At 38.5% G+C, this 21,664-nt stretch overlaps 1 protein-coding gene across 1 annotated transcript in view; it reads right to left on the bottom strand.

The window, feature by feature from the left end:
* The window catches only part of LOC138736749 (protein eva-1 homolog C), a 336,320-nt gene that overhangs the window by 173,754 nt on the left and 140,902 nt on the right, over positions 1 to 21,664 (bottom strand). Inside the window, exon 4 of the mRNA XM_069886753.1 lies at positions 16,498 to 16,650. Within this exon, the coding sequence (XP_069742854.1) occupies positions 16,498 to 16,650 (153 nt within the window). The remainder of the gene's footprint in view (positions 1 to 16,497; positions 16,651 to 21,664) is intronic.

Genomic DNA, 21,664 nt, shown 5'->3' with positions numbered 1-21,664 from the left:
TATAGCCTGACAGCACTTTGCATCTCAAAGAAACTACAAGACCATAACACATAGGAGCAGAAATAATCTATTCAGCCCATTGAGTCTGCCCTGCCATTTAACTATGAACTGATTCATTTTCCTATTCAGCCCCACTGCCCATCCTTCTCCCCATAACCTTGATGCCGACTTACAAAGAACATCAATCTCTGCCTTAAATACATCCAATCACCTGATTTTCACAACAACCTGTGGTAACAAATTCCACAGATTTACCACCATCAAGCTGAAGAAATTCAGATTTCAAATTTATTGTCAGAGTACATACATGACATCACATACCACCCTGAGATTCTTTTTCTGTGGATGAAGCAGAAAAAGAATTGTTGTTGAGGAGACTGATGGTGGAAGGGTAGCAGTTATTTCTGAACCTGGTGGTGTGAGTCTTGTGGCACCTAGACCTCTTTTCTGAAGGCATCAGCAAGAACAGAGTGTATGCTGGGTGGTATGGATCCTTGATGATTGCTGCTGCTCTCCAACAGCAGCGTTCCCTGTAGATGCTCTTGATAGTGGGAATGGCTTTGCCTATGATGTTCTGGTCTGCGTCCATTACCTTATGCAAGGCATTACGCTCAGTGGAATTGATGTCCCCATATAGGATTGGTCCCAGTGCAGGGACATTCACAGGCATTGCCTCCCACCAAGCATTCGCTCACCATCAGACCTGCCCCCACCACCATCTGCTTCAATAGCATGTGTCAAGCATCACTAGCATCTAGCTTTTTTTTTTAACTTTTTTATTTTTCACACCATAAATCACAATAGCCATGATATACACTTTTTCTTTTCCACACATTTACAGTGACTTTTTCTCCCTCCCCCCTCCCTCCTCCCAAGCCACCCCCCCACCCCCCCCCCTCATCCATTTTAGGTATACAATCTAGGTTGCATTAATTCAGTTAGACAATGTTGTCATTCAACAAAAATACACCAGAAATTCTACTGAGTCCATTCTTTTCTTTTCTTCTCCTTCCATCAACTTAGGTAATGTTTGTTCCCGGTAGGTTTTCGCTATTGTATTTAATGTAAGGCTCCCATACTTGTTCGAATATTTCAATATTATTTCTTAAACTATATGTTATTTTTTCTAATGGAATACATTTATTCATTTCTATATACCATTGTTGTATTTTCAAATTATCTTCCAATTTCCAGGTTGACATAATACATTTTTTTGCTACGGCTAGGGCTATCTTGACAAATCTTTTTTGTGCATCTTCCAAGTCAATTCCAAATTCTTTATTTTTTATGTTACTTAGGAGAAAGATCTCTGGATTCTTTGGTATATTGTTTTCTGTTATTTTATTTAATATCTGATTGAGATCATCCCAAAATTTTTCTACTCTCTCACATGTCCAGATTGCATGAATTGTTGTTCCCCTTTCTTTTTTACATCGAAAACATCTATCAGATACTGTTGGGTCCCATTTATTTAACTTTTGCGGTGTAATGTATAGTCTGTGTAACCAATTATATTGTATCATACGCAGCCTCGTATTTATTGTATTTCTCATCGTTCCAGAGCATAACTTCTCCCATGTTTCCTTTTTTATCTTTATATTTAAATCTTGTTCCCATTTTTGTTTAGTTTTACCATTTGTTTCCTCATTCTCCTTTTCTTGCAGTTTAATATACATATTTTTTATAAATCTTTTGATTAACATTGTATCTGTAATCACATATTCAAGGTTACTTCCCTCTGGTAAACTCAAGTTGCTTCCTAATTTATCTTTCAAGTAGGATCTCAGTTGGTAATATGCCAGCGCTGTATCTCCAGTTATATTGTACTTATCTCTCATTTGTTCAAAGGATAAGAATCTACTTCCTGAAAAACAATTTTCTATTCTTTTAATCCCTTTTTTTTCCCATTTTCTAAAGGCAAGGTTGTCTATTGTAAAAGGGAGTAGCTTATTTTGCGTCAATATTAGTTTTGGTATTTGGTAATTTATTTTATTTCTTTCTACATGAATCTTCTTCCATATATTGAGGAGATGGTGTAATACTGGAGAAGTTCTATGTTGTACCAATTTTTCGTCCCATTTATATAATATGTGTTCAAGTATCTTTTCCCCTATTTTATCTAATTCTAGTCTCGTCCAATCTGGTTTTTCCCTTGTTTGATAAAAATCTGATAGGTACCTTAATTGTGCGGCTCTATAATAATTTTTGAAGTTTGGCAATTGTAAGCCTCCTTGTTTATACCATTCTGTTAATTTATCTAGTGCTATCCTCGGTTTCCCCCCTCTCCATAAAAATCTCCTTATTATTTTCTTTAACTCTTTGAAGAATTTTTCTGTCAGTTGTATTGGCAATGCCTGAAATAAGTATAGTATCCTTGGAAAAATGTTCATTTTAATACAGTTTATCCTTCCTATCAGTGTTAGTGGTAGCTCTTTCCAATGCTCTAAATCGTCCTGTAATTTTTTCATTAGTGGATTGTAATTGAGTTTATATAATTGGCCTAGATTTTTGTTTATTTGCACACCTAGGTATCTTATTGCCTGCGTTTGCCATCTGAATGGGGATTCCTCCTTAAATTTTGAGAAATCCGCGTTATTCATAGGCATTGCTTCACTTTTATTTACGTTTATCTTGTATCCCGACACTTCTCCATATTCCTTCAATTTCTTATATAGTTCTTTTATTGATAGTTCTGGTTCTGTTAAGTACACTATCACATCATCCGCAAACAGACTGATTTTATATTCCCTGTCTTTTATTTTTATTCCTTTTATATTATTATCTCTTCTTATCGATTCTGCTAGTGGTTCTATAGCTAGCGCAAACAATAATGGTGATAGTGGGCATCCCTGCCGCGTTGACCTGCTTAAGTTAAATTGCTTTGATACATGTCCATTTACTGTCACTTTTGCTAACGGTCCCTTATATAATGCTTTAATCCAATTAATATACTTCTCCGGTAAACTGAATTTTTGCAATACTTTGAACAAGTAATTCCATTCTACTCTGTCGAAGGCCTTCTCTGCGTCTAAAGCAACTGCTACTGCCGGTGCTTTATTTCCTTCTACTGCATGAATTAAGTTAATAAATTTACAAATATTGTCTGTTGTGCGTCTTTTTTTGATAAATCCAGTTTGGTCTAAATTTACCATTTTCGGTACCTGTTCTGCTAATCTGTTCGCTAATAGTTTAGCTATTATCTTATAATCTGTGTTTAGCAGAGATATTGGTCTATATGACGCTGGTGAGAGTGGATCTTTCCCTTGTTTTAGTATCACTGTAATTATTGCTGTTTTACATGAATCTGGTAAGTTTTGTGTCTCATCAATCTGGTTGATTACATCCAGGAGGGGCGGTATTATTAGGTCTTTAAATGTTTTGTAGAATTCTATTGGGAGTCCATCCTCTCCTGGTGTCTTATTATTTGGTAAATTTTTTATTATCTCTTGTATTTCTACTGTTCCAAATGGTTCTGTTAATTTATTTTGTTCCTCTATTTGTAGTTTTGGTAGTTCAATTTTAGTCAAAAATTCATCTATTTTCCCTTCTTTCCCTTCGTTTTCGGTTTGATATAATTGTTCATAGAATTCTCTGAAGTTTTCCTTAATTTCTTTTGGATTATATGTAATTTGTTTGTCTTTTTTCCTTGTTGCCAATACCATTTTCTTAGTTTGCTCTGTCTTAAGCTGCCATGCTAAGATTTTGTGTGTTTTTTCACCTAGTTCATAATATTTCTGTTTTGTCTTCATTATATTCTTCTCCACCTTATATGTTTGTAATGTTTCATATTTTATTTTTTTATCCGCCAATTCTCTTCTTTTGGTTGTATCTTCCTTTATTGCTAATTTTTTTTCTATGTTTATTATTTCCCTTTCCAACTGCTCTGTTTCCTGATTATAGTCCTTCTTCATCTTGGTTGCATAACTTATTATTTGCCCTCTAATGAATGCTTTCATTGCGTCCCATAGTATAAACTTATCTTCCACTGATTCTGTATTTACTTCAAAGTACATTTTTAATTGTTTTTCAATAAATTCTCTAAAATCCTGTCTTTTAAGTAGCATGGGGTTTAATCTCCATCTATACATTCTTGGAGGGATGTCCTCTAGCTCTATTGCCAATAACAGGGGTGAGTGGTCCGATAATAGTCTAGCTTTATATTCCGTTTTCCTAACTCTCCCTTGAATGTGGGCTGATAACAGGAATAGGTCTATCCTTGAGTATGTTTTATGTCTAGTCGAGTAGTGTGAGTATTCCTTTTCTTTTGGGTTTTGTTTCCTCCATATGTCCACAAGTTTCATTTCTTGCATTGATTTAATTATAAATTTGGTTACTTTGTTCTTCCTGTTAATTTTTTTCCCCGTTTTATCCATATTTGGATCCAAATTCAGATTGAAATCCCCTCCTATTAGTATGTTCCCTTGCGTATTAGCTACCTTCAAAAAGATATCTTGCATAAACTTTTGATCTTCTTCGTTAGGTGAATATATATTAAGTAGATTCCAAAGCTCTGAATATATCTGACATTTTATCATAACATATCACCCTGCTGGATCTATTATTTCCTCTTCTATTTTAAATGGCACATTTTTGCTAATTAATATAGCCACTCCTCTTGCTTTTGAATTATACGATGCTGCTGTTACATGTCCTACCCAATCTCTCTTTAATTTCTTGTGCTCCAATTCAGTTAAGTGTGTTTCTTGGACAAATGCTATATCTATTTTTTCCTTTTTCAGTAAATTTAGTAGTTTCTTCCTTTTAATTTGGTTATGTATTCCATTAATATTTAGAGTCATATAGTTCAGCGTAGCCATTTTATATTTTGTTTATCTTCTCTTTCCATTTTTCCATCATTACCTTTCCTCCTTTTCCATTTCTGTTTTCTTATTTTCAACTCTTTACCAGACAACATTCCTACAACATCCCACATTTTCCTTATTCTCCTATTTCTATCTTCTTTATCCCCAATCTCCCCTTCCCCTCCTGAGTTGCCCTTTATCCCTTGTCGGACAACCACATCTCCCCTCTCCATTTGGATTTGCGAATCCACTCGCAAGCGTCAACTGATTTTGGGACTGTGCCCCAACACCCTCCCCCCCACCCCCGTTACCCTAATGCCCCCTCTAACACTCATTCTGCCGCTGATATGTCCCCATACCAGACCATGATGCAGCTGGTCAGCACACTTTCCACCACACATCTGTAAAAATTTCCCAAGGTTTCTGGTGTCATACCAAACTTTCGCAAACTCCTGCAGAAGTAGAACATGCTTTCTTCACAATGCCATTAGAGTGTTTGGTCCAGGAAAGATCAAGAACTTAAATTTGCTCAACCCTCTCCACCTCTGATTCCCCAGTGATCACTGGATTGAATACCTCTGACTTTAACTTCCTGAAGTCAACAATTAGCTCCTTAGTTGTAGTGACATTGAGTGCAAGATTATTGTTGGTGTACCATTCAGCCAAGTTTTTAATCTCCCTCCTGTACGCTGCTTCATCACCTTTCTTTATAGAGCCTACTAAATTTCAGATTTACTGTCAGAGTGCATACATGGCATCACATACAACTCTTTTCTGCAGGCAAGGCAGAATTACCACTTATTGGTTGTGCAAAAGAAAAGCTAGGCATATACATGTAAACAAATGAAGAACTGTAGACAGATAATGAATGTAAACAAACCAACTGTGCAATACAGAGATAATTTTAAAAATCAATAAAATGCACAAGAGTCCTTAAATGAGTCCCTGATTGAATTTGTATTGAGGAGTCTGATGGAAGTGTAGCAGCTGCTCATGAACCTGATGGTGGAAGTCTAATGGCACCTATACCTCTTTCCGAATGGCAACAGTGAGAACAAAGTGTGTGCTGGGTGAAGTGGATCGTTGATGATTGCTGCTGCTCTCCGACGTCAGCATTTCCTGTAGATGTAGATCCTTTGAGATAGTGATTCCCAAGAACTTAAATTTCTCACCCCCTCCATCTCTGATCCCTCAATGATCACTGGATTGTATTTTTGGCTTCCCTTCCTAGTCAACAATCACGATTGATGTAAGTGCTACTGGCTAATAGTCATTAAGGCAAGTTACTACACTCTTCTTGATTGACGCCTATTTGAAACAAGTGGGTACCACACCCTGCTGGAGTAAGATATTGAAGATATCCATGAATCCATTGGAGAATTGGTCAGCCCAGATTTTTAACACTCAGCCAGGTACTCTGTCCAGGACAGATGCTTTCTTCAGATACTCTCTCCTGAAGATATTATGTGTCTCTGTTCTAAACAGGCACCCTTCAATCCTGAAATTGTGCCCTCTTGACCTGGACACTCTCAATATGGGAACAACCTTTCTGTCCATGCCTTTATTCCCCTCCCCCCCCCCCCCCCCATCCTCCTAAATTCCAACAAGAACAGGTCAAGAGCTGTCAAACACTCCTCATACGATAACCCTTTAATTCCCAGAACCTTCATCCTTGTGAACATCCTCTGAAACCTCTTGAATGTCAGTATTTCCTTTCTTAAATGAGGGGCTCAAAACTACTCACATTACTCCGTGAGGTCTCACCAGTGCCTTATAAGGCCTCAACAACACATCCCTGCTCTTATATACCATTTCTCTTGAAATGAATTCCGACATTGCATTCGCCCTCTTTACCACTGGCTCAACGTGCAATTTTATCTTCAGCTAAGCCTGCACGAAGATTCCCAGGCCCCTTTGCATCTGGGTATTTTCAATTTTCTCCCCATTTAAAAAAAATAGTCTGTCCGGTTTTTTTTTCAATAAACCAAACTGCAAGATCATACAATTTCTGACATTGTATTTTATTTGCCACTTCTCTTCCCATTTTCTTAATCTGTCTAATTCCTTCTGCAGCCTCCCTGTCTCCTCCACATTACTTGCTCCTCCACATACCTTTGTATTATCTGCAAACTTGGCCACAAATCCATTCATTCCATATTCCAAATCATTAACATACATGAAAAAAAGAAGCGGCCCCTGTGGAACACCACTAGCCACTGACAGCCAACCAGAATATGACTCCTGTATTCTAACTGCTTCCTGATAATCACCCAATCCTCTACCCACGCTCATATGTTTTCCAATAAGCCATGGCTTTTATCTTGTTAAATCGCCTCATGTGCGGCATTTTGTCAAAGGCCATTCTGAAATTCCAAATACACATCATCCACTGCATATCTTTTATCTAAGTTTTTTGTCACTTCTTCAAAGAATTCCAATAGGTTTATCAAGTAAGATATTCCCTTAAGGAAACCAAGCTGCCTTTGGCCTTTCGTGTCATTTACCTCCAAGTATGCCGTAAATTCATTCTTGACAATCGATCCAACATCATCCAAACTAATGACATCAGACCAATCAGTCTATAATTTCCTTTCTGCTGTCTCCCTCCCTTGTTGAATAGGGATGACATTTGAAATTTTCCAGTCCTCCAGGACCATACCAGAATCTACTGATTCCTGAAAAATCATTATCAATGCCTTCACAATCTCTACCATTATTTCTTTCAGAACACAAGGGTGCAATCCTTCTGGTCCAGGAGACTTATCTACCCTTAGACCATTCAGCGTTTTGATCACCTTCTCCCTTGAAATAGTAGCTGCACTCATTTCCCTTCCCTGATATCCTTCAACATCTGGCACACTGTTAATGTCTTCCACAAGAAGACTAATGCAAAATATTCATTTAGTTCCTCTGCTATCTCCTTGTCTCCCATTATTATTTCTCCAGCATCATTTTCTAATGGTCCTATAGCTACTCTTACCTCTCTTTTACTCTTTGTATACTTGAAGAAGCATTTTGTATCCTCTTTGATATTATTTGTTAGTCTACTTTCATATTTCATCTTTTCCCTCCCTGAAGAACCGGTGCCATACTAATTTGTGCCCTAGAATGGGCTGAGTGGTGGGTGCAATACCTGATGTGATATTCAATGTATGCCGTACCATTTCCTCCCTCCGCTTTACCAAACTAATGCATGTGTTTATACTATATTAGTCCGGAGCATGTTATTCAAGATGCAGGGATGCCGGAGCTGTTGTGATCTCTCTTCAACAGCCACCTTCTGAGGTTGCACCCTAGATGGCTGCTTAGTTGCCTAATAATAGCACCGGTCCTGCTTGTATGCCCTCTCTTTTGCTTTTACGTTGGATTTGACTTCCCTTGTCAGCCACAGTTCTGACATTTTTCTATTTGAATATTTCCTCTATTTTGATAAGTATTTATCCTGCAACTTCCTCATTTCTTCCAGAAACTCCATTCATTGCTGCTTTGCCAACTTCTTTACTAGTGCCCCCTTCCAATCTACTTTGGCCAGCTTCTCTCACATGCCACTGTAATTCTCCTTACTCCACTGAAATATCAACACAATTGTCTTTAGTTTCTCCTTAAATCTCAATTGAACTCAATCATATTGTGATCACTGGCCTCTAATGGTTCCTTCAATATAAACTCTCCAATCATCTCTGGTGCGTTTCAAACTCCCAGTCCAGTACAGCTGATCCACTCATGGGTTCATCAACAAGCTGCTCTAAAAAGCCACCTCATAGGCTTTCTATGAATTCTCTCTCTTGTGATCCAGTCCCAAGCTGGTTTTCCCAATCTACTTGCATATTAAAATCCCCCATGACTACCATAACATTTCCTTGCTGACATGTCTTACTATTTGCTTTTATAATTTGTTGTTCACATCCTGGCACTATTTGGAGATCTGCATATAACTGCCAGTGTCTTTTTACCCTTGCCATTTCTTAACATAACCCACATAAATATGAATCAATATCTTCTGATCCTATGTCAATTCTTTCTTATGTTTAATATTGTTCCTTGCCAACAGAGCCAATCCATCCCCTCTGCTTATCTGCCTATCCTTTCGATATACTGTGTATCCTTGGACATTAAATTGGCAATGACACCCATCCTTTAGTCATGACTCCATGATGGCCACTACATTATACCTGCCAATGTGTGGCTATACTACAAGGTCATCCACTTTATTTTTTTGGCTGTGTGCATTTAAATACATTTTTTTTTAAATATTGAAATCCTACTTGCAAATAAGGCAAGTAAAGCTTTTAAATGCATATTGTTAATGATTTAGTATGATTGAAGGCAAGGTTCATTCATCCCCATCATTATAATTAATACTGCCTGTTACAACATTGTAGATCTAATTAAAACTGTCAATTAGGTCATACAAAATTAGATAAGAAAATTGATAAGTCATCAGGCATACATTGCTCTTGTACAGCAGAGCACCACTATCTTCCATTAAAGAGAGAACACAAAAAAAAACACAAGGCAGCCATGAACTGTCAAGTCTATTCAGCTTCAACTTTTTTTGCCTAATCCCTCAAAAGTCCCAAAAATGATTTCTTTTCTAGGCTTTCAACAGTGAGTCAGCCTCAACTTTCTATGGTAGAGAAAGCCAAAGATCCACAAATTTTTTTCCAGAAGAAATTCCTTTTTGTCTCCATCATAAATAGGTTACCCCTTACTCTGAATTTTCCTTCCCTCCTTTTCTGTTTTCCATAAAAATTGCTGCCTCCACAACTCCCTCATCCGCTCATCCCATTCCACCAATTGCACCCCCCCCCCAACACTCTCACATACCAGTCTCCACAAGAAGTGCTGCACTTGCACTTACACCTCCTTCCTCATCATATTCAGGGCCCCAGGTGAAGCAACATTTCATTGCCAACACTTCACTTCTACTAGCAACAAAGGGAAGATGCAAGACCAATATCAAATCCAAAATAAACAGTTTGGAGAGAGAGGAATTAATTTTGTTTTGAATTATGGAATGGTTCAGAAGGATTAAGACACAAACAGATAGAAGAGATAGGTCACTGTCATCATAGAAACAAGAAGTATTGCAGAAGGATTTAAATTATGCCTTTAAAAAAATTAGGTGCCCCAAAAATAGGGTTGGCAGCTGAAATTACCACCTCTGTGACCATATCTGATCTGCTTGACATGGAGGCAGAACAATAATTTACTATTCACTAAACTCGTTCCAGGGAAGGCATGCAGGATTGTCGTACAAGGAGAATTCGAGTGAACTGTGAGAAAATACGCTCAAATTTGAAGAGTGTGGTGGCCCACAACCACAGAGATCAGGCCGGCACAACGCGCGGTAATCAACATAACTTACTAACGCGACCCCTAGCATAGCAAACTGGCGCAGTTGTAAGCTGGGATAGTCGAAGACCAGTAGCCCTAAAATAGTGCTGGCCAGGCTGCCCAGCTAACAGTGCAACACCAAGCTGGGGAAGAAGAATATTCATATGCAAGAATGTTCCCACAGAATCCAGTTTTTGTTATTCATGCAGCGGATGTCAGCCAATCAACCAGACAGCGGGAACTCCAACTGTATAAAAGGAGCATTTCCAGCCTCAATAAAGCCAGAGCTTAACCTCCCGCACTGCGAATGTGTGTTGCTTCGTAACAGACGGCTACAAGAGAAGAATTCTTGCAGGCTTGACAGGCTGGTGCAAGGAAGATATTTTCCCCGGCTGAAGAATCCAAGAGAAGACAGCATTCTTCAGGATAAAGGCTAGGCTGTCTCAAGCCATGAGAGAGCATTGAGAACCCTTGGAATTCTAAACCACAGAGGATTTTGACAGCTCAGTTGTTGAGTTCAATAGAAACAGAGATCATTAAAATTTCTGGATATTAATGAAATTAAGGAATTCAGCAACAGTGGAGGTAATGGCACTGAGGGAGAAGAAGAGCCATGATGTTGATGAATGATGGACCAGATGGCCCACTTTAGCTTATGTTATGATCTTATCTTTTGTCTTTTGTATGTCAAAACACACTTCTCTGTAATCTGGGCTTAATTTAGTAAATACCAGATTGCCAGAGTTTGAAAATTTAATCATTGATTGCAGAGGACTAATCACTAATCCAAATCACCTCTTGCAGTTTTAAATTTTAAAAGGAAATTTTAAATATCACAATTGCTGGTGAAGTATCATGTGGTGCCAAGTGTACTCCTACACCAGCTAGTGCAGATGATTATCAGTCAAATTTCCCTAGAGACCTACAACAACCTGCTTATCAAAGAAGTTTCCTTTTCTAATCAATCTTTGATGACAGGTTCTGGTTTTCTTCAGTATGTAATGTCGAGGCAACGCAGTATTTAAATTGCTTCTCTAGGAGTGCCTTAAAAAGCGAGAGCAAAACAAACAAATATGGAAAGACGTGCAAAATGCACTTCATCTGCGCAAGGAAACTCTAATCCAGTTGTCAGAAAGCAATCCTGATTGCTTTGCAATTTGATTAAATTGTTGGTGTGAACAACAAAAGAGCACTATTGAGTTTGATAAATGAGAATTCTGGCCTTTGACAAATCATTCAACTTGCTTGTACACAACTCATGCAATGGCTTCAACCATGCATCAAAATTCTGCAATTGAATCTGACCACAATATTAATAAAAAGATACAATGTAAATTGTGGAATGAACTTAAGGAAATTGCGGATGAGTTGAAGCAGAAAAATTGAGGAAGCAGAATGCTCACTTGTTATTAAGGGGAGTAATTTTAAAAATCTTTCAGGCAATTTTGTTTCAGGGGAGAGGAGTAGAACCAATAAAGTATACAGACTTTTCTGTATCATTTAAAAATACTTTAAATAGCATCTTGAGATGCTTGTTGCAAACCAGTTATTATACTTCTTCAGACTTCATTCTTTGGAGAGGACCAGGCAATGAGAGGGACTTTTCGCATTGTTGGTCTCTGTTCGGTTAAGTGGAAAGAGGTCAACGTAAAGGATGGGTTCTTTTGTCCATTCTCAAATTCAATCTGAGATTGCATTTCCCCATCACTAGGCCTGATCCAATCTCTTGATTTCTCTTCACTTGCAGGGAGGTTCACTCCCCAAAACCTCTGTAGGCAATCCGCCATATTAATCTCCCCCTCTCTCAAAGGGTACAACCTTCTGAACCCCTGGACACTTCTGCCTGACACTACTGCCTCCATACTTTTATTTTGTATATACTGATTTTCCAGGCCAAAAGAGAAAGAAAAGTAGAACACCCAAGTGTAAAGTTGTGAGTGGCTAGCACTTGATCCAAATGAACTGAATCAAACAGTTGTAGTGGATTAAAGAACCTAAAATTTCTACAAAAAAAACACAATTTAGGCAGAGCCTTGTGCATTCTAATAATATCATAATGTTTGCATTTGAATTTGGAACAATGTATGACATTACCATTGCCAGTTTTTACGAGAAATCTGAAAGCTGATTTTCTGCAATATAGACACAGAAACAGACACTGAATCTATCAACTATGTTAGATTTTAATTCCACACTTGCTAATTCCCCACCCCTTTAATATTTCACATTTTCAAACATTTGTTCAATTCCTTTTTAAATACATTGATGCATTTGCTTCAACAGTGAAATAAGGCAGAGATTTCCCAACATAAACCATCCTCTATTTAATTTAATTTAATAATCGATAGATTTCAAAGATTCAAGACAGCAGATAATGCAGGAGATGGCTGCGTCAGTAAAATGTTTATTGACCCTAATTAAATGTGGCCTTTGGTAAGCAACACCACAGCTGTTGGCTTCACAATTATCTGAAAGCAACTTCATAGTCTTGAATCACTTCCATCATTAATTTTTTTTTAATTTTAATTTATATTTAGACATAGAGCACAGTAACAGGCCATTTCGGCCCACGATTTACACCCAATTAACCCAGTATGTTTTGAACAGTGGGAGGAAACCGGAGAACCTGGGGAAAATCCACACAGACCCAGGGAGAATGTACAAACTCCTTATAGACAGTGCAGAATTTGAACCCTGGTCCTAACCACTGGCCCTGTAAAGGTGTTGCACTAACCACTACGCCAACCATGTGGCCCCATTATAATAATTAAGTTCTTGTAAAACAATTCTGGGTGTTCAGTTAAAATAGATCTTCTTCTTAGGCAGTTCCTCGGGATCAAGGATTATTGTTTTCTATTCTAATTTTGTGGGTCTTCTTCTTTGGCTTGGCTTCGCGGACGAAGATTTATGGAGGGGGTAAAAAGTCCACGTCAGCTGCAGGCTCGTTTGTGGCTGACAAGTCCGATGCGGGACAGGCAGACATGGTTGCAGCGGTTGCAGGGGAAAATTGGTTGGTTGGGGTTGGGTGTTGGGTTTTTCCTCCTTTGCCTTTTGTCAGTGAGGTGGGCTCTGTGGTCTTCTTCAAAGGAGGTTGCTGCCCGCCAAACTGTGAGGCGCCAAGATGCACGGTTTGAGGCGTTATCAGCCCACTGGCGGTGGTCAATGTGGCAGGCACCAAGAGATTTCTTTAGGCAGTCCTTGTACCTTTTCTTTGGTGCACCTCTGTCACGGTGGCCAGTGGAGAGCTCGCCATATAACACGATCTTGGGAAGGCGATGGTCCTCCATTCTGGAGACGTGACCCATCCAGCGCAGCTGGATCTTCAGCAGCGTGGACTCGATGCTGTCGACCTCTGCCATCTCGAGTACTTCGACGTTAGGGATGTAAGCGCTCCAATGGATGTTGAGGATGGAGCGGAGACAACGCTGGTGGAAGCGTTCTAGGAGCCGCAGGTGGTGCCGGTAGAGGACCCATGATTCGGAGCCGAACAGGAGTGTGGGTATGACAACGGCTCTGTATACGCTTATCTTTGTGAGGTTTTTCAGTTGGTTGTTTTTCCAGACTCTTTTGTGTAGTCTTCCAAAGGCGCTCAGTTAAAATAGATCTTCTTCTTAGGCAGTTCCTCGGGATCAAGGATTATTGTTTTCTATTCTAATTTTGTGGGTACTGATGTGTTTAATATGCAAACCTCAGGAATTCCCACTGAGGCCAGGAGGTGGCTGATGGAGCAAGTTATGTGGTGCACACTTCCTACCATTTATGGCATATACATGCCCCCGATACATGGACTCAGGTTCATAATGCCACCACAAATTCATGAACATTAAAACCCATGCAGCAGAAACTTGGCTTGTATTGATTTGTCTTCAAACTCAACTTCAGAGACAACTCCAGTCTCACTTTTAACATTGAAAGGATGGCCAGTGGATTTTTATTGTAAAAGTGAAAAATTACAAGTACTTTTCACAGATTGTATAAATGATCAGATTCAATTACTCCCATCTTATTTATTACAAAATACAACGCGGCTTTCATGACCCTGTGGCTATGGAGCAGACTCTTTGTACAAACCTCAAGCCAACATTACCTTTCAGTGTAAGAAAAACAAGAATTAAAGAAAATTTGCTTTTAGCTATCCCTAAGAAACTTATTTCTAAAACTGTTCATAGAAATATTACAGCCTGCCATTATTTGCTGATTTCTTGACATTGCAGCAGAAGTTTTACAATCCATTGTCACATTCTGTCTTCTGGCTGGTATCTACAATTCATTAAATGACCCACTCCAATTGCACTAAGACCAGGAGCTATATTACATTGTATAAAGCACCATCATTATGCAAGTCCTTAGTAATAAATATTGTAAAAATGCATTCTGAACTTGTTTAATGAACATAATAAGTGATTTTCAAATCCAAATTCTTGCAAAAATATAAAATACAAACTTTAATTTAATTAAACTATTTTTGTGTTTTTAAAACATACTTGCTCCATCTTCCATTGTGTTAAAAAAAACAGACATTTTTGTAAATTTTAGTTTTCAAATTCTGCCTCTATTTTTGATTAAATATATGATTACATTCAACTTTTTAAGTATTTATTATTTGAGGGAGAACTAGATGATGATAATTACTATTCCAATCTATTAAATCTGATTTTATAGTCTTTTGACCAAGAAATACTGTAAGTCATCATAAAATGCAAAATAACTGGGCAGCACAGTAATTAGCTCAATGTTGTTACAGCATCAGTGATCGGGACTAGGGTTTTGAATCCCACGCTGTCTTTAAGGAGTTTGTACATTCTCCCAGTGTCTATGAGAGTTTCCTCAGGAGCCTCCGGTTTCCTCCCACCATTCGAAACATACTGGGGGTTGTAGGTTAATTGAGTGTTATTTGGGAGCATGGGCTCGTGGGGCAAAACAGCCTGTTACTGTGCTATATGTCTAAATTTTTAAAAATAAAAAAATGTAAATAAATTTAAACTTTATTCATATTTTCAAATCAATCCAGCATTTTTTAAATAGTTAAATTATCAAGAAGATGGAATTTTAAATGAATCAAATTAACATATAGATGGAATTATCTCCTGGGCAGGTTATGGGTACTTCATCCCCCCCTCCACCTGAATTCCTCATTCCTTGACCCCCACCCCACTTGTATTCATCATTCTGGTAGCCTGTGCTCTTCTCGCATATACCCATCCCCATCACCCTTTAATTCGGGCTCCTGCCCATTTCCTGTTATTCCTAATGAAGGATTTTGGCCTGAAATATTGATTATTTAATGCCTTTAATGGATCCTGTCTATTCTGATGACTTCTTCCAACACTTTGTGCTTTGCTGCAGAGGAAATTCACCAGGTGTTGTCTGCAATGGAATGTTTTGATCAGAGTATAGATTAGATCGATTGGAATGCTTCCCATTGGAATGGAGGAGGCTGAGGGGATCCTCACAGAGGTGTATGATAAGAGGCACAGAAATGGCAGAGAATAAGAAACTTTTCCTCATCCCATGGATGACTAAGAGAAGAGGGCATTATGCAATCTAACATAAGATGAGGAACAGAAGGTTTCGAGTGTTTCTGTTTAAGATTTTTTTTAAACCTAAAGGGTAGTTCCAATCTGGAAAACATTGCCCAAAAGATACTCTTAACCATTAAGTAGCATATAGTACAGAGCACAGAATGTTCAAGACTAACTGCTGGTAAATGAGATTTGTACGGATAGGTTCTTGGCAGATGCCATGGAGGTGGTGGGCCAAAGGCCCAATTTTTGTGCTCTAGTACTCATATGTCTACTCAGATCGATCATTAGTTAATTATTAACTTTGTGAATATATCAAAAAGGATCTGGAGGCTTTGGAAAAGGTACAGAAGAGATTTACCAAGATGTTGCCCGGATTAGAGGATACGAGCTTCAAGGGGAGGCGAGATAAACTTGGGTTATTTTCTCTGGTGCATCAAAGGCTGAGGGGCAGCCTGATAGAAGTTTCTAAAATTACGAGGACCATTTTTAGGGTAGACAATCAGCATATTTTTCCCCAGAGTAAAAAATGTCAGACACTATGGGACATGCATTTAAAGGGGTGGGGTGAGTGTTTGGGGGATTTAAAGATGTGTGGGGTAAGTTTTGTTTTACACATCAAGTGGTAGACATCTAGAACAGAGTAGTGGAGGCAGATACAATAGTAACATTTAAGAGGCTTCTAGATAGACACATGAATATGCAGAATATAGGGAAATATATATCATGCACAAGTAGCAAAGTTTTAGTTTAAAGTGGGCATCATGGTCGGCACAAACCTTTGGGTCAGAGGGCCTGTCCTTGTGTTGTACAGTTTTCAGTTCTATTGCACTTACCTATAGCGGGAACTCCAACATTCCAGTAAGGACATTCCAAGCTTCCTTCCTGAGACCGGCCAAAAATAGCAGAGTAGATGGCTATGACCATACTTCGTTTACAGTTCAGACGTAGTTTGTCATCTTCACAAGCCACCTTACTCTTGTATTCATCTGTAATTACATAAAATTACATTTTCAACCAGCCAAATCAGGGATTGTTTATGAATTTTCTAGTCACAAAGAATTTGAAAGTTTAAACCATCATTTTAACAGATCATTTTCATTCTTTCAACTGCATCAGATAGTCATTTCAGGATTTTTAAAAGGATTTTCCTAAATAAATTAATTTCATTTATTGTTCTATTTTAAAACAAAATATTTTTACTCAAGATTACAAAAAGATAGAGAAATTTGCCTCATCTTCCACTCAGAGGGCAGAAGTAAAGTTTGAGAAGCATTCAACAGCTCTTGGCTTGTATTTGTTGAAATGTATGAAATGGTGGGGGGGGGGGGGGGGGGGAAGGTGTCATTGAAGCATTTCAAATGTTGAATGGCATTGACAGAATAGATGTAGAAAGGTTGTTTCCATGGTGGGAAAGTCTAGGACAAGCGGGCACAACTTTAGGATTAAAGGGCGTCCACATAGAACAGAGATATGGAGGAATTTCTTCAGCCAGAGGGTGGTAAATCTGTGGAATTTGTTGCCAAAGTTGATTGTGGAGGTCAAGACATTGAGTGTATTTAAAGCAGAGATTGATGGATTCTTAATTCGCCAGAGCATCAAACATTATTGAGAGGAAACCTGGCAGTGGGGCTGAATGAGATAATGGATCAGCTCATGTTTAAATGATGGTGTGGACTCAATTGACTGAATAGCCTATTTCTACTCCTATGTCCTTATGGTCTTAAAGTTGCTGGAAAGACTGAGCAGATCCAGAATATCTGTTTGCAATACCACTTTAAATCTGATACCATTCAAAGAGGATTAGTAGTGTCCAATAACAGGACAGAGAGCAATCGGACTGATCAGCCTGTCAGATATAAGATTTCCCATAAACAGCAAATCATTAAATAAAATGGCAAGAAATATTAGTCACAAGTAATTATGAAAACCAAAGTACAGACTGAAATAGACACAGAATTGATAAATTGAAATGTTATAAAATCTACTTTGAATATATTGTTTTAAACCTACAGTGTAACAGCTTTGCAATAATCAAACTACATTCCTGGGGCAATTTTTAAACAATTTTCTCAAGGAAAGGAATTCAACACTCATTAATTTGTCTTCAAGTCTCAGAGAGGGAGTAATTATTATTTTATTTTAGTGAACCATTAAAAACTTGTGCTACTCCTGACTGAACAATATTAATATTTTCAAGATTTACTGCAATAATGTTGGGGTAGCAAATGTCAGTAGAAATTCATTGTCTGTTTGTTGGCACTTAACATACTGTATGGCAAATTTCCCAAAAGCACTCCATCTAAAATATGGTTTGAGGATGCAATATAGACTATTTTTTTTTAAAATGCACCAAAATTACTATATTGTGTTTTAACAGTATAAGCAGAGGGACAAATTTCACCTCCAAAATAAATCAGTGCCGCAGTTTCCAAAGACGTGAAGAATCATTGATGATACCTTTATATTTCCACATTCCTCTGTGCGGGAAACAGCTGCCAGTTTTGGACCATTAATTTCCAGCCACATTTGCTGTCCCAAAGATACATTTATTGTCATAAATCTATTGTGGAAGCAAACGGCTGAAGAAAGTATCTCTTTTCCCAGGTTAACTCTGCAGGATCCTGATGAAACAGTGTACTCATCATCCAACATGATAATGCATTGGTGTTTATTATTGGACTTCATGGTTTCTCAATGTAGATAGAGAATAAACACATCATCCCTACACCAGGTGCTTCTAATCTGTGCACCAATTATAGTTCAATGCATTTCATGGTCATGTGTGATTGAGCAGATTCCCGAAAAAATATCTACAGCTGGACCACCAAGGGACTAGTCTTGGATTTGGCGATAAGCTATATATTCTTGTCCATCTACCAGCTAAATGAGACACCAGTATTCCATACATGACTTTGCCTAAACCCAAATGGGCCCTATTACTGGGCTTCAACCAAACTTCTGTGATGCCTGGAGTGTGATGTAGACCTGGTTACTGCAGACCACATGGTTTTAAATGTAATTCCATTCTCTGTTCTGGGCTCTGAGGCTAAAGAACACACAAGCAGCACGCTATCAGTGACTCGAGGTGAGGAACTCACATAGGCTGGTGGCTGCTTGCAACTGCAGTCAAGGGACTCTTATCAGACAGTTGTAACAGATTATGTCATATTTTATATTGTATATAGATATGTTTTTAAAACAAAATTGTGGCAGTTTTTTTTAGTTTACATACAGACACTTCAAAACAGACCTCATTTAAAATGCTGGAGCTCTGCTCAAGCCAGACAGTTCAGGCTCCAAGTGCCTTTGCTAAAACTTTGAAGGATGCCTATAAGGACTTCACAAGTTGGTGTTAATTGAACATGATGTGGAGTAATGGGTTATTGTTTTGGAAAGAACACATGAACGAACTCAGAAGATTAGGTCTGAAGCCGCAGTCTGTCTGAGTACAGTTGGCTGTTCTAAGAGGGTCATGTGGTTTTCTCAGAGAGAGAGAGAGAGAGAGAGAGAGAGAGAGAGTGGGCAAATTCAGTTCTACAGTTCAACAGGAGCAGCTGGGACTGGAACATGATAAGTTGGCAAAGTTGTAGAAAAACCCCATTTTGAAGATGGGTTGTGAGTTCTTAGTTCAGTCTGTTCAAAGCCCTTGTGCTCCATACAAGAGGAGATGGCTGGCTGTATAATGTTTCACTTAAAATAGGGAAACAAATAGGAATTCTGTGGTAACCTGAAAGAAAGAGGTTATCATCTAGAAAACCCTAATGGGGAAAGTTTCTTCGGCAAGACATTGCTGTTCAGAAGGAATCAGTTGTGGGTGTCCAACGAGCAACAAATTTCTCTCTGAAAACTGACAAGAACCTTCCTGAGCAGTAACCATTTACCTTTCAAGCATCAAAGCCTGGTGAAATTCATAAATGTTAAATTCTGTGCACAGTATAAGAATTGCCTGCAACCAGTAAACTTGGAGGAGTGAGAAGTGAAATTGGACTGTGAATCAAATAACTTTTCTGAACACATATTACATACATGTGCACTTAGAATTGGAAGTTAGGTTAGTTAACTTAATAGTAATAAGTTAAAGTGTGATCCTGTTTTCATGGTTAAAGATAATTACAAGCAACTTTTGTTTAAGTAACCATTTGTCTTGGTAAATATCTATCGCTGCTGGGTTTGGGGGTCCTCTGGGCTCATAACACTGTGGACTGCTGGAGATTGGCTCGAGAGAATATCAACATGTCAGACATTTGGATCTGGAGCTCAGATTGCCTAAGGTTTAGACCTGAAGGCTGCGCAGCTGTGGAGGCTGAGGGAGTGCTGGAGGTGAATCCAATGGCCACTCAGGGACTCTGGGTGACTCTCGGTTGCTTCTAATTCCCTGACTGTAAGGTGCACTGGGTAATTTGTGCTGATGGCAAATCTTTGTCTGCCTTACAGTAGACTAAAGAAAATTTCATGTAGCATCACAATCTCTGTTTTATTGCAGGACAATAAAAGAATCTTGAATCTTAGAATGTGTCACTTTTATTTTTGAAGAAAGTTCAATCTCTTTGTTTACTTTCTGCCCTTGTCGTGCCAAGAACACCAACCAAGCATCTCCCAACCCATTTAAATATGTGCAATCTGGGGCCCTCACAATGTTAATTGAAATGTATGTATTTATGTTCTGCTCTTAACATGGCAAAATGCACAAATGCAGCCTTTTGTACAAACCCCAAGGATCAAATTTAAGAGCTGGGCTATAATGAGTGGATGGCCCAATGGATTAACTCCAATCCCAGTGAGGCAGCTGCAATTCGTGAGCTAAATTTGTTAGTGACATCATTCAATTGCTGCCAGCCTTGGTCCTATTGTCTCAATTCATGATGACAGAAATCCTTGCCTGTGGCTTTTATCTCCAGACTCACCAATTCCTTTGCACTTTTGACCTGGCTTCTTAATTCTATTCTACGTAAAATGGAGGTCATCAAAAAGTCAGTTGTATAAATCCTAACCCTTCCATCCCCATTCAGGCCTGACACGTCTGCAGTGACCCATAAAGATTTTGTTTTTAAAGTCACAAGTCATCAAACCTCTCCATGGCCTCATCCCACATCGATGCAATTTCTTCTAGCCCAAGTTCTGACCTCAAAAACATCTGAAAATTAATCAGTTCCCCCGGGCAACCATCACACCAACTGCCACAATCCTAACTTCTGGAATTTCCACCACCAGATGCCACCTCAAGTCTCAGAAGAAGCCAGGCCTTTTTGGCAAGTACAAGGTGCAGCATTCTTCCCCCCCATGGACATCAAGGTAATGGGAAGTCCACTTCATTGCTTTCTGTGTGGTTCCTTCAAGGTCTCACATCAAAAGAATGGAATAGCTGCAGTCTGGTAAAGAATAAAGCTGCCCTCTGCTGGGGCATCTGTTCCTGGCAGGCTTTGCAAAACCACCTACTGCGTTGAAAATAAGTGAAGAGCAGCTCACACAAAGTGAATTTTAAAACCTTCTTCGATATTACAACTTCTTATGATAGGTTGTTTTTTTTTGTCTTAACAAAAATCTGGCTCCTCCTTTTGTTCTTTGCTGTCCTTAAAAATGCTACAAGAATCCCATTATCAGTAAATGGAGTTCTGCACACAAACCAAAATAGGTTAAACTCCAAATCCTCTCTCCAAAGGATAATGAAAAGTTGCAGTAAAATTCATTGCTGGTGACTTATATTGGTATAAAGCCAATAAAATGTAAGAGAGAATCTCCTGACACCTTTCAAACAAATGAGCCTTTGAGTGCAGTTACAAAAGTACAATGCAACTTACTTGCGAGTTTTTCTTTAACTAATTCTGAACCTATCACTTTTATTTGTGTTGCAAGCACACTTGCTTTTGTTTGGTTCTTTGCTTTGGTCACGTTTTTTACCAAATACTAAAGCAAACAGTAAGAAGAATGATGGCCTATTTGTTAGTGATGGATTTTAATGGATTGGGAATGCCAAATATTCAAGAGGTAAAGAGGTGTATT

This window comes from Narcine bancroftii, chromosome 6 (assembly GCF_036971445.1).
Source record: "Narcine bancroftii isolate sNarBan1 chromosome 6, sNarBan1.hap1, whole genome shotgun sequence".
In the NCBI taxonomy this organism is placed as follows: Eukaryota; Metazoa; Chordata; class Chondrichthyes; order Torpediniformes; family Narcinidae; genus Narcine; species Narcine bancroftii.
The sequence above is the reverse complement of the archived record's forward strand: the minus strand, read 5'-3'. Positions and strand labels throughout refer to the sequence as shown.